This window comes from Eucyclogobius newberryi, unplaced genomic scaffold (assembly GCF_026437365.1).
Source record: "Eucyclogobius newberryi isolate DKJ021-1_F unplaced genomic scaffold, fEucNew1.0.hap1 SCAF_1, whole genome shotgun sequence".
NCBI lineage: Eukaryota > Metazoa > Chordata > Actinopteri > Gobiiformes > Gobiidae > Eucyclogobius > Eucyclogobius newberryi.
In genome coordinates this window covers 3,012,418-3,025,419 of record NW_027315723.1, presented here as the reverse complement: position 1 = coordinate 3,025,419, position 13,002 = coordinate 3,012,418, and the positions used below count along the sequence as shown (strand labels likewise).

The following is a 13,002-nucleotide window of genomic DNA, read 5'->3' as shown; positions in this document are numbered from 1 at the left end:
CTCAAGCCTTTGTTTGACTGTCTCGTACTCGCTTGTTCTGGATGGAGATGTAGAGAGACTAATATGTCCGTAGCTTCATCTCCCATACTGTAAATCAGTGCATTTACTTGGTTTTCATCGGCTTGTGTATCGAGACCTGACGCTATCCGGAACCTGTCAAAGCGTTTTATCCACTTGGTCCGATATTCTGCTCTGAATGAAAACTTTTCAGGCGGTTTTACTTGATACTCTGCCATCTTTGTGTATTTACGGTGCTGTAACAAGCTAGTTACCGTTAGCTCCCGCCGACTGTTGAATTGGATCTGCTGCTTACTGAAGTTATTTTTACTTTTCAGATTTTCCCCGCTGGCAACTCACATTCGTCTCGTTGTCTCTTGTGTTCCAAAAACATTGGCACCACTTCTGACTTCATGTTCTATTGTTTAATAGGCACATAGAAGCCTTTATGGTAGAGACGAGGCACAGCCATGTGCAGGTCAAGACGGACCATATCTTTTAATGTGTCCCCCCCAGGAACATACCAACACAAAGGTTCCTACCCAGCATATCACAATAATCATAGCAGATACACAGTAAAATACTTTTTCTGTTAGTTTAATGTCACAAAAAGCTCAACAAAAATGGCTCTGTAACAAATACACCTTTGTCTCGTACATTTTGCACATATTTTATTTTTTAAAACAACATTTTACAGGATAGAAAACAATTCCACATTTGGGCATTTCCTTTTTCCACACATATTATTTTACCTCATTGTAAAGTTTTAGACCCATCAGAATTATATTAATTTGATTTTGATAGTTCTACTTGGCAGCTCATTTCTTTATGTTCGATCAGCACTCTCCCATTGAGCTGGAAGTCCAGAGCGGCCCAGTTCACCACGTTTCCTGGAGTGTAGTTCTTGCCTGTCATGTACTTGAGGATCTCACAGGGCGACAGCACATAGTCCCACATGTGAACGTCACTCATCATCCCCAAGAAAGACTGGACAGTGTCGAATGATCCGCCATGACTGTCCTGCTCCTGCACACACACCAAACACAAACTCATCATCAGTTAGTCGTGTTCTGAGCCCTGGTTAAAAGCCACATATATATATAGCCATGTTTTTTGTTTTTCTTAATTACCTGCCCCAAAATAATGATGGGCTTGCCACTGAGGACGGAGTTAGTGATGTATTTTTTGGTCAGAGGTTCCCCGTTCAACCACAGTTGCACCAGACCAGAGCTCGAGTCGAAGGTTGTGCAAATGGAGTTCCATTTGTTCACTCCATAGTCGAGTCCTTCATAAGGAGCTACAGAATTTTGGATATAAGTCGCCATTTTCTGCACAGTGGCGTCCCAAAAAATTAGAAACTCATTTACAATCGCTGATGTGGCCATTGAGAACAGGGCGTGGTCTCGTGTGAGGTCAGTGAAAGATCTTGAAGTGGAAAACAATATTTACTACAATACAATATATTCAACATCATCAAGTGCTAACGTGTGTTAACTGTGCAACAACAGCTGATGAGAGACATGACACATTTATCAGGTTACACCACAGAAACTCATCAGGATAAGACGAGTCGCAGTAGAAAAACAAAGCTCACAGTTTCCAGATTTTGGTAAAGCCTTTGTTGATTCTCTTCTTATATATGAGTGACTTTGGTAAATGTGTGGCATGTGTCATAGGGACGTAAGCCTCTGGCAGAAACACTCACCTGTGGCAGACTGTCACCGCGCTGAGGCTGTCCTGGGAGGGCATCAGCTTTACATGAGCCGTGTTGGTCTCTTCTGGGAAAATGAACATTTTTCCAGACAGATCTTAATAAAGCCAGAAATGGGGGGAGGCATTAGTATTGTTTCATAATTCAAGTCATTTTAATAATAATGATTATAATTATAATGATTTACCTTGAACGGCAGCTGCATTTGAGAGCAGCGTCACGAGGCAAATGAAGAACTTCATCTGTTTAAATGAAAATACAGTTTTTGTTTATTATTATCATTCAGTGATCAGACAATCACATCTTCTTAAGTCAGGATAATCTTTTATCATTTGTGTTCTTACCCTGCATCCAGGCTCGTCTCTGAAGACTGTGACTCCCTGTTAGCGGTCACCTCCAGAGTCTCGCTCTAAAACCTACAAACCAAATTAGAAATCTGGGGGTAATAATGGACTCAGACTTGAACTTTAATAGCCACGTCAAATCAATAACATCAGCAGCTTTTTACCATCTAAAAAACATTGCCAAAATCAAAAATATAGTGTCAAAACCAGATTTAGAGAGACTTATCCATGTGTTTGTCTCCAGTAGATTAGACTACTGTAACGGCCTGCTCACTGGTCTCTCCAAACAAACTGTAAAACAGCTGCAGTACATCCAGAACGCTGCTGCTCGGGTCCTGACTAGAACCAGGAAGTACCATCACATTAGTCCTGTTCTCAGGTCTCTGCACTGGCTCCCTGTGGCTCAGAGAATAGACTTTAAAGCAGCTCTGCTTGTGTACAAGTCTCTCCATGGCCTAGCACCAAAGTACATCTTGGATATGTTAGTGCCATATGAACCATCTCGGACTCTGAGGACCTCAGGGACCGGCCTCTTGCTGGTGCCCAGAGTCAGGACAAAACATGGGGAATCTGCGTTTCAGTTTTATGCAGCTAAAATCTGGAACAGTCTCTTCCTGAAGATGTGAGACAGGCTTCTACTCTGACAATGTTCAAATCTAAGCTAAAAACAGTTTTGTTTAGCTGCGCATATGACTGAAAGGATTTTTTCTTTGCACTCTTCTCTTTTGTTTGTGATTTTATTAGTTTAGAAAATCAGTTGGATTGATAATTTTTAATTTAGTTAATTTTATTGTATTTCTGTTTCTGTAATTTCTTTGTGATTTGAATGCATTTTTCCTGCTGTGAAGCACTTTGAATTGCCTTGTGTATGAAATGTGCTCTACAAATAAACTTGCCTTGCCTTGCCTTGCCTTGTAGCCTCAGTCGGCTTTTATAGCTGTTCTTTAATATTTGTGATGTCACAGGTATTTTATTTCAAGACAAGGCATGTTTTTTGTTCCTACTGTTTGAGAACAGTTTGTACAGAAAGTAAGTCATACTACTTGCCAAACATGTCAAGGTACGACACTAAAACACCGGTTTAAGAAATCCTGAACTTATTATAAAACTCTAAGACCTTTTGAACCTAATCCGACTACAATTACAACAGTTAAGCTGTGTATGAGAGAACTGGGAACTGGTAAAATGGTATTCTGCTCCAAGGCAAGTTTATGTCGTACACAGGGCATTTCAAAGTGCTTCACACAACAGGAAAAAATGCATTAAAATCACAGAGACATGACAGAAATCACAGATTAAGACATAAAAGATAAGAGTGCAATGAAAATCCTTTCAGTCACATGCACAGCTAAACAAAACAGTTTTTAGCTTAGATTTGAACATTGTCAGAGAAGAACCTGTCTCACAACTTCAGGAAGACTGTTCCAGATTTTAGCTGCATAAAACTGAAACGCAGATTCCCCATGTTTAGTCCTGACTCTGGGCACCAGCAGGAGGCCGGTCCATGTTTAGTCCTGACTCTGGCACCAGCAGGAGGCCGGTCCATGTTTAGTCCTGACTCTGGCACCAGCAGGAGGACGGTCCCTGAGGTCCTCAGAGTCCGAGATGATTCATATGGCACTAACATGTACTTTGGTGCTAGGCCCTGGAGAGACTTGTACACAAGCAGAGCTGCTTTAAAGTCTCTTCTCTGAGCCACAGGGGGCAGTGCAGAGACCTGAGAACAGGACTAATGTGATCGTACTTCCTGGTTCTAGTCAGGACCCGAGCAGCAGCGTTCTGGATGTACTGCAGCTGTTTTACAACTCGTTTGGAGAGGCCAGTGAGCAGGCCGTTACAGTCTAATCTACTGGAGACCTCACAGGTCAGGGTCATGTGGTCTGAGACACAGCTACCAATTTCAACAAAGTACTTCCTGTCTTCCAGATAGGACCTTAACCAGTTTAGGGCAGTGCCAGTGATGCCCACCCAGTCCTTTAGTCTCTGTAAGAGGATCCCATGATCGACGGTGTCGAAAGCAGCACTCAGATCTAACAGAATTAAGACTGAGGCTTTGCCCGTGTCAGTGTTCAGGCGGATGTCATTTGTCACCTTGACAAGAGCAGTCTCAGTGCTGTGATGAGGTCTAAAACCTGACTGAAAAACATCAAATGAGTTGTTTATTAAAGGCGGTATGGACGATTTTTCGGCGATTTGAGAATGCAGGTGGAAGTGCGCATGCGCACTCACCCGTGCGGACTGATACAACACACACGTGCGTTTGTTTATTAGCACGACGGAGCGCATCGCATCACTCGTCTCCCGTAGATTTCTGTCCACTTCTGCGTCAGCTCGAACTGTCTTTCTCCGTCTTCATTTTGCCCCGTACACTGAGGGAACTATATTATGATAGATCCATGCGCTTAGGCACGCGGAAACGTGGGGACGAGCCTGACGCGGCTGCAGTTGAGCGGTAGGTGCGTTTTATGATTGATACGTGGCAGGACAAATGATTTATCCACACCACGAGGAAATATGATAAACAATTTGCTGAAAAAAATCGTCCATACCACCTTTAAGTGGAAATCTGTGACTGTTGTAAACAACCTTTTTCAAGGACTTTGCCCCAAAATGTCAGATTAGAGATGGGCCGGTACTGCAGCATCAAGACTGCTCTTCTTTAGGAGAGGCTTTATGACCGCAGTTTTCAAAGACATTGGGAATGTTCCAGATTGAAGCGACATGTTAACCATATGAGTTAATGGTGCTAATAAACTGTTCAGCACAGACTTTAGAAATTTGGAGGGTAAATCGTGGAGGCAGCTGGTGATGATCTCATGGACAGTTTTGTCAGTTACAGGTGCAAAGTGAGTCAGCTCTAAGTGTCTTGGTGGTTTTAGGGTTATTTATTTTGCATTGTGGGATTTATAGCATTTTTAATGCCCTGAACTTTGTCATTAAAGAATAATGCAAACTCATTACACTTGGATGTGGAAATTAGTTCTAACGGCAGCTGAGCTGGAGGGTTTGTTTATCTGTTACTGTGGCAACAGGATACGCGAGTTGTTACTGCAGCTTCCAATTATTACAGGAAAATATCTTTCCCTAGTTCTACATAAAATTAGGTTGTACATGTTCAGCTTTTCTTTGTAAATCTCTTTTTGAACCTGGAGCTTTGACGGGCACCATTCCGTTTGGCCCTCCCTTTTCTGTGCCCTGACCGAATCATCATTTCTCCATGACGCCTTCTGCTTGTTTTTTTATTTTTTTATTTAACCTTCATACGGGCAATGGTGTCCAGAACATTCAAAACACTCGATGTAGTAGAGTTCAACAAATCAGTTACATTTTAACATGAGACATTTTCAAAGTTGATCATTTCCATAAACAGTGCACCTGTCAATCATTTATGTGTCTCCTCTGGACAACTGCAGGACCAGCCTCTGAACAGCTGCAAGAGCAGCCGGTGGTTTGGGAGAAACAGACAGGTCAAAGAAGACAGAAATGATCAGACAGAGCAGCATCGACCACATTAACATTTGAAATATTTACCTTTAATTAGGAGATATAGATTGTGCCCTCTGATGTGGGTGGGGCCACTCTGCTGTGGGTGGGGCCACTCACATGCTGAATAAGACTGAAGGTCAAATACGATCAACATGCACATAGAAATCACCTGTAATGACCAAACCATCAAAGTCTGTGCGACTGAAACATTTCAGTAAAATCATCAATAAAACGTTGTCAGTGCTGGAGAGGCTGGTGTAAAACAATGAAGAGAATGAGACTGTTTAAGCTTCATTTTAAAGGAGACATACTCACATGATGAAAACACCCCAAAAGAACAACCTGTGGGTCATTATTTCATATCTAAATATAGCACAGACTCCACCCCCTTTTTGTTTTCTTGCGTTTCTGATTCAAACTTAAAGTTAGGTGGAGCAGATTCTATTAAAACTACATTTTCTGTGTTTTTTTGCCAGCCATGTTTCAGTTAAAAACATAAAATCTATCACTGATTATAAGAAGAAATACAATTAAAGCCGCGGAGCCACCCGCGCGACCGCCTTTCCGTACGACCGCCCCACCTGTCCAGAGGACGTACACCAATTTGAGGCCAGTGGGCGTAACGCCCTAGGAGGAGTTTGTTAAAGTTTGACGTGAACCAAATTGCTGACTCAGCGTCTTTTCATTATCAAAGGACAATGGCGACCATAGGGTTAGTCTGGGGGCGTGGTCACAATAATATTTTTGTTTAACATCAGAAATAAACATAGAACTTTTAACAAGTTCTTTAGGCTATCATCTGTCACTGTCAGGCTATGTCAAAATAAAACTCCTTCTGTTTCTGTAAAACACAGAGGCTTTTATTTTGTAAGTGTCACAGGCGATCAGGTCCTTCTGCACTGACCTGAGCAGGGAAAAAGGGAGAGAGAGAGCCTCGGTGACCTGGCTGCACCCCCTTCCTCCCTGTACCTCCGTCACCAAGCAACAGATACCCGCCGCTAACGCTAACTCTAATGCTAATGCTAATGTAACCCAGGTGAGAAACGCGGATCATAGCTTTTTCTCCCTCCCGTTTGCGCGCTCCTCGCAGTCTCTCTCGTTACATTACGTCATCACGCTGTTGCGCCGTGCCTCAGCCGGTCACGTGGCGATGCGCCGCCAATCGGCTGCATATAAACAGGAAATAAGTTGTGGCTCCGGACAGCGAATATTTTTTTCGTACTTAGCTTGGGAACAGTGCAGATTTCTCAGCCAATCAGAAGGCGAGCAGCTTCTAGGTGGGCGTTGACCTAAAATCTGGTTTACTCCCATTGGCGGCCCAGATCACATGCGAGGTAATGTATCGTATCGCGTGGTTAAATTTCAGCTTTGTTGGCCCAGTGGTTAAAGACACGGTCTGGGACCCTCAAGAACCTGAGTTTGACTCCCGCCCCCACCTGTAATTTAAAGTTTAATTTAGTTTAATTGTTTTTCCCCTTCATATCCTAACTACTACAAAAACTTAGGATTAGAGGTTAGGTTTAGGGTTAGGGGTTATGTTTAGGGGTTAGATTTAGGGTTAGGGTCCATTGTCATTCACGTGTTCAGGTTCTGTGGCGCTGCGATCTCCTGGGAGGAGACAAGATTTTAAGTCAACTCATTTTGCATTCAACTTTATGCTGTACATGCCTTCTTCTAACTCTATTTTGTAAATAATTGATGAATGGCCATTCTTGTATATTATGCTTATATGTTTGTCTCAATATATACCTGCAAACTTAATTACTGTCTCCTACTTACTACTTACGAGAGCCGCATCTAGAACTTCTGAACCAGCCCGATAACAATTATAATAACCTTTATTAAGGCATTGTTACCTGTGTTTATCCACTTTTAAACACTACCTTAAGTGACACACATGCTACACTAAGCCCGCGGCACGAGAGGAAATGTCCCATCAAAATAAAAGAGGAAGAGAAAGTGAAGGCATTCATTGCGCCTCTGCTGGCCAATTGTGAAAATACACTATATCTGCAATGCACTTATTTCATGGCGTCTCGAAGGAGAATATAAACCATGAGTTTCAAACAAATCAGACAATATTGAGTTTTTCACACAATGGGTAGGGGGCGCTATAGAGTACATTTGTTACATGAGTATTAATTATTTCCAATCAAACACTAAAAACACATTAGTGAGTGAAATATCAGCTCCGTAGATCATATCCAATAGGCGTGACTTTTTTTGAGGGTGTGTAAAGAATATCAACATTCTTTTGAATATTTGTTAAATTTTAATGTCTTGAGATGCAAAAAGTGTTTTGGCATCGATCGGACAAAAAATGTTGAAGAAAAAAAGGTCAAACGTGGCGGCGCCACTTTGATTCAACATGGCTGACTTCCTGTTTATCATAGAGCGATGCTGCCCGGTGTGTTTTACTCGTCAAAGGTCAGAGGTCAAAGGTCGCTCTATCACTGTCCCAAGTTTCATGTGCCTAGGCCAAAGATTAAGAGTTTCATGTTTTTAATTTTTGAACTAGTCGGCACTGTTGCGACGGGCGTTCTCACAACCTCCATTTTATTGGAGTTCGGGCCGAGCCGATCGCGTCTATGTTCATCATTCATCAATGATCTGAGTTAGTATAGCAGCCACATTGCCCAAGGGCTGTATTTGTTTATTTATACATTATTTTTTCCCACTTTTTACAACGGAGGGCGCTCCAAAGCCTAAATACCTCATTTGAACATTATTTTGGTCACTTCCAAAGTAAATTAATGCCACGGGAATGTCCAGTTTAAGCAGATGTGTGTCGTCCGTACTCGTTTGACGATGTTGTTTTCTCCCTCTTCTCCCTCTTTCTCTTCCCTGTCTGTGCTCAGAGGCAGAACTGGCCCCTAAACGTGAGGGGCCCCCGGGGGAAGCCACGGCCCTGGAGGTTCTTCTGAGAGGAGACAATCTGCTGGAGAAGAAGAGCTTGAGCAAAGACGAGGAGACGCTGATGGAGATACAGGTACGACGAGGAGCAGCTCGCCCGGGACTGAACCTGAACTGGACCAAACAAAGTCTAGGACAGGACCGAGAGAAGTGAGACAAATGAGCCAAATATACCTGAAGAAGGACCAGAAGTCGTTTTTTGTCTACACTAGTTTTAGCCTCGTGTCACAGCAACGCTAACTTGGAGTTACTAAAAGGTCTTTCTGTGAATCGCAAAGATCGGAATCATGATTAAAAAAGCACAAATCAGGAATGATTTTAGTTTAGTTTATTATGAAAACGACATCAGATGCTCTCGGACCTGAAGGTCTGCAAACATAGACACAAACAACTTTTGAGTACAGCAAGCAAATAGAAATAATCTAGTAAAAATCAATAAGTAGGGAAATATCTAAATAAAACTGTCTTTCAATAATGATTAAATTAAAGAAAAAAACAAGACAGAAAAGTGCAGTTTTACACAAAAAAAAGTCCCAATTCCTCCAATGTCAAAACTCTGCTCCAAACGACACGTTTTTACTGACTGTGAACTTCTTGACTGAAAAGACCCAAACGGACCATTGACGATTACGAGATTAAAACGTGATCAATTGCCCGACCTTTTCATCAACTTGGACTACATCTCGGACTGGAGACGATGGAGGCGAAATATAGAAATATAGCTAACATAAAACTTCAATCCACCGTCGTGTCTGTGTCTCCAGCGAGTTCTAGAAGCCGAGGAAAACGGCGACGCCTTCCAGGACGACGAGGATTTTGACCTGGACACGCCCAAGAGAAAGAACAGGAACAGAGGCAAAGTGAGTGCGTCGAATGAAGTCAAATCGCTGCCGTTCATCTGCTCCGTAAACTATTCTGCACGTTCTCTCTTTATGCTAAATGTACTCTTAAGAGCTGGGGTCAAACGAGACCGCCGTGCGCTGTCTGCGTCGAATTATAACGTGCGGCGTTGAGTTTGTCGGCTGTACTTGTAGTTGCGAAAAGCGCTTTGTAAAAACTCATCGTGGCGAATGGTTAGCGCTTTTTAAAAACGCAAAAGCTCACGTTCTTCTGCTGAAACCAAGTGTCCCGCCGTGTGTTTGTGTCCCGCAGAACAGAGGGTCGAGTCGGAGGCGGGCCGAAGCCGTGAACAACGACGACCTGGACAAACCCTACGTCTGTGACAGTAAGAGAACGCAGTGCCACGTCCCTCCTCTAGGTGGTGTTTATCGTTACTCCCCCAAAACCACAGTGAGAAAAGCACGTCTGCGCGAGGTAACATGGCTTGAATTCAGAATGTGCCGCAGGCGAGGTTGACCCAGTAGAAGGCAGTGACTCGGTGGTTCAATTCCTCAGCCTACAAGTGCAGCCTGTGGTTGTGTCCTTGGGCAAGACACTTCCCCGGGGTTAAATGAGGTCCCTCTGAACGGCACATGGGACCTCGCTTATTTATTTGTTCAGCCAGTCTTTTTTTAGCTGTGATCTGGTGTCTTATCCATCCACCGCTTCAGAACCCCAAATCGTAAGGTTCCAAAATGTTTGATTTAGAATAGTCGCTTGTGATGAACTTTACCGCTGACCAGAGGTGGGACTCACAAGTCGAGACTTTTGAGGACTTTGGACTTGACTAGATAAACTGGACTAAGACTTGGGACTGGATTTGGACTTGGAACCATCTTGACTTGAGACGACTTGATGCTTCTCCTAAAATGAAAAGTGTTTACAACTATTTTCTCTTTACAGAAGATAATTGCATGTGACCTGGACTTTTTTGGACTCACGCGCCATCGATTTGGGTTGTCCCTCTTTGACTTGGGACTTGACTCGGTCTTGTCCCTCTTTGACTTGGGACTTGACTCGGTCTTGTCCCTCTTTGACTTGGGACTTGACTCGGTCTTGTCCCTCTTTGACTTGGGACTTGACTCGGTCTTGTCCCTCTTTGACTTGGGACTTGACTCGGTCTTGTCCCTCTTTGACTTGGGACTTGACTCAGTCTTGTCCCTCTTTGACTTGGGACTTGACTCGGTCTTGTCCCTCTTTGACTTGGGGCTTGACTCGGTCTTGTCCCTCTTTGACTTGGGACTTGACTCGGTCTTGTCCCTCTTTGACTTGGGACTTGACTCGGTCTTGTCCCTCTTTGACTTGGGACTTGACTCGGTCTTGTCCCTCTTTGACTTGGGACTTGACTCGGTCTTGTCCCTCTTTGAACCCCTTGATCCAAGATGGCGCCTGTGTTCGGCCACGCCACTGCTCGACTCCTGTTATGCCGCTTATTTGTGACGATCGTTACATCGTATGCAGTTTTATCAGCCCAGACATTAGTCTGTTGTGTGTCTGCTGTGCGGGTTTATGACCGTGGCGCACTTTTCCACATCAAAGCGACGATGGAGTCGCTTTTCCACACATGGGACAGGTACAAACAAGCCTTTCCGCCACCCCTTGTTTGTCCACCCAACTCACCTGACGTTTTGCTGCAGTCCCGAGGCCGGGGAAGAGGAGGAAGCAGAGGAGACGAGGCACAAGGTCTGGTGTGCAAGTCAAGCGCAGACGAGCCTTGTGTTCGGAGCACACGAGCCTGGGCTTTGGGAGACGTGCTCGGTGCTTGCGCCTGGTCCCGCTCCTCGATGTTTGCGGCTGTTCGCCGTCGCCGCCTTCGCCGCCTGCCCGTGTCATCGCGGCTGCTTTCCCGGAGCCTGCCCGTGTCATCGCGGCTGCTTTCCCGGAGCCTGCCCGTTTCATCGCGGCTGCTTTCCCGCTGCCTGCACGGGCCATCGCGGCTGCTTTCCCGGAGCCTGCACGGGTCATTGCGGCTGTTTTCCCGGAGCCTGCCCGTGTCATCGCGGCTGTTTTCCCGCCGCCTGCACGGGCCATCGCGGCTGCACCAGTCCTGGAGCCTGCGCGGGATGTGGCGGCTGTTTTCCTGGAGCCCGCGCGCCGCTGGAATTATGAGCGCTGGGGTCCACCGCCACCGTCCGCTTCCTTGTTTTCGTCGGCTTACCGGCGAAACAGATGGGAATCACGTGATCGTAAGGCGTGCCTTCGACAGGTCCCGCTGCGCTCAGCTGAACCGATGGACGTGACGTGTTCCACGGTCCGGCTCGGCTTGTTGAATGCCCGTTCAATTGCCAACAAAGCCTTTTCCTTGAATGAACCTTGATTTCATGTGTCTTACGGAGACATGGCAGAGAGAGGGTGAGTTTATTCATCTAAATGAACTCTGCACACCTGGCTGCTCCGTTTCTGCGATGCCTCGCCCTGGTCGACGTGGAGGAGGTCTGGCAATTGTGTCCCAGGACCGTTACATGTGTAAAGTCATCGACTCACACACTTTCACTTCCTTTGAATCACAGATGATTAAGGTTGGTTCTTCAAGTCCTTTTTACTGTGTTTTAGTCTACCGGCCCCCTGGTCCTGCTGCTGTCTTTTTAAAGGACTTTAGTGACTATTTATCTTCTATTATAAAGCTGGAAAATGTTTTAATTCTTGGGGATTTTAACATTTGGGTCGATGGCTCATCATGCCCTGCAAAGGATCTTTTAACCTTGACCGAAACATTTAACTTTGAGCAGCATGTTTCAGGTCCCACTCAGCAAAAGGGACACACTCTAGACCTGGTGTTTTCACTTGGCCTGAGTGTTGTAACCTCTGTGTGGAGGATGTCCATATGAGTGATCATAGCTGTGTTTTATTTGAATTGAACTTTTCTCCTGAGCCTGTGCCTCAAACATCAGGTCTCAGAGGCGCATTATCACTGCAAATACAGCCGTCCAATTTTCTGCTGTATTTGATCCTCATTTGTTTATGAATTGTCTTGATGTGGACAGTTTAATTAATTCCTTTAACAGCCAATGTTTATCCATTTTAGATCAGGTAGCACCTGTAAAATCCACTGTGTCATCACAGAAAAAAGCTTGTCCTTGGATAAATGAAGATATCCTAAACCTAAAGAGACTATGTCGGAAAACTGAGCGTCTGTGGAAAACCTCTGGTCTTGAGGTCCATAGGTCACACCTGAGAGATCTTGTATCATCTTACAATGAAATGATGGAAAGTTCCAGATCTGATTACTTCCGCCAGCTAATAACATCCAACAAGAAAAACCCCAAAGTGTTGTTTGACACTATAAATTCTATTGTTTGTCCTTCAGCTGCAGTGACTCCTGTTTCCTGCAAAGCTGACAGCAGTGAATTCCTCAGGTTCTTTATCGATAAGATCAAGACTTGACTCGGTCTTGTCCCTCTTTGACTTGGGACTTGACTCAGTCTTGTCCCTCTTTGACTTGGGACTTGACTCGGTCTTGTCCCTCTTTGACTTGGGACTTGACTCGGTCTTGTCCCTCTTTGACTTGGGACTTGACTCAGTCTTGTCCCTCTTTGACTTGGGACTTGACTCGGTCTTGTCCCTCTTTGACTTGGGACTTGACTCGGTCTTGTCCCTCTTTGACTTGGGACTTGACTCGGTCTTGTCCCTCTTTGACTTGGGACTTGACTCGGTCTTGTCCCTCTTTGACTT

The 13,002-nt window shown here is 44.6% G+C and overlaps 2 protein-coding genes across 3 annotated transcripts in view; one reads left to right on the top strand and one right to left on the bottom strand.

Moving 5' to 3' along the window:
• Window positions 1–13,002, top strand: part of dpf3 (double PHD fingers 3) — a 67,438-nt gene that overhangs the window by 39,818 nt on the left and 14,618 nt on the right. For both annotated transcript variants that reach the window (XM_072440920.1, XM_072440835.1), the window contains exons 4-6: window positions 8,397–8,527; window positions 9,216–9,311; window positions 9,604–9,676. In XM_072440920.1, coding sequence (XP_072297021.1) covers window positions 8,397–8,527; window positions 9,216–9,311; window positions 9,604–9,676 — 300 coding nt within the window. The remainder of the gene's footprint in view (window positions 1–8,396; window positions 8,528–9,215; window positions 9,312–9,603; window positions 9,677–13,002) is intronic.
• LOC140356200 (serum amyloid P-component-like) lies at window positions 713–2,068 on the bottom strand. Its single transcript, XM_072441045.1, has 5 exons — window positions 2,053–2,068; window positions 1,896–1,950; window positions 1,703–1,805; window positions 1,128–1,422; window positions 713–1,023 (listed from the first exon to the last, which is right to left on the bottom strand). Exons 2-5 carry the CDS (start codon window positions 1,948–1,950, stop codon window positions 784–786), a joined length of 693 nt encoding a protein of 230 aa, XP_072297146.1. The 5' UTR covers window positions 2,053–2,068; the 3' UTR covers window positions 713–783.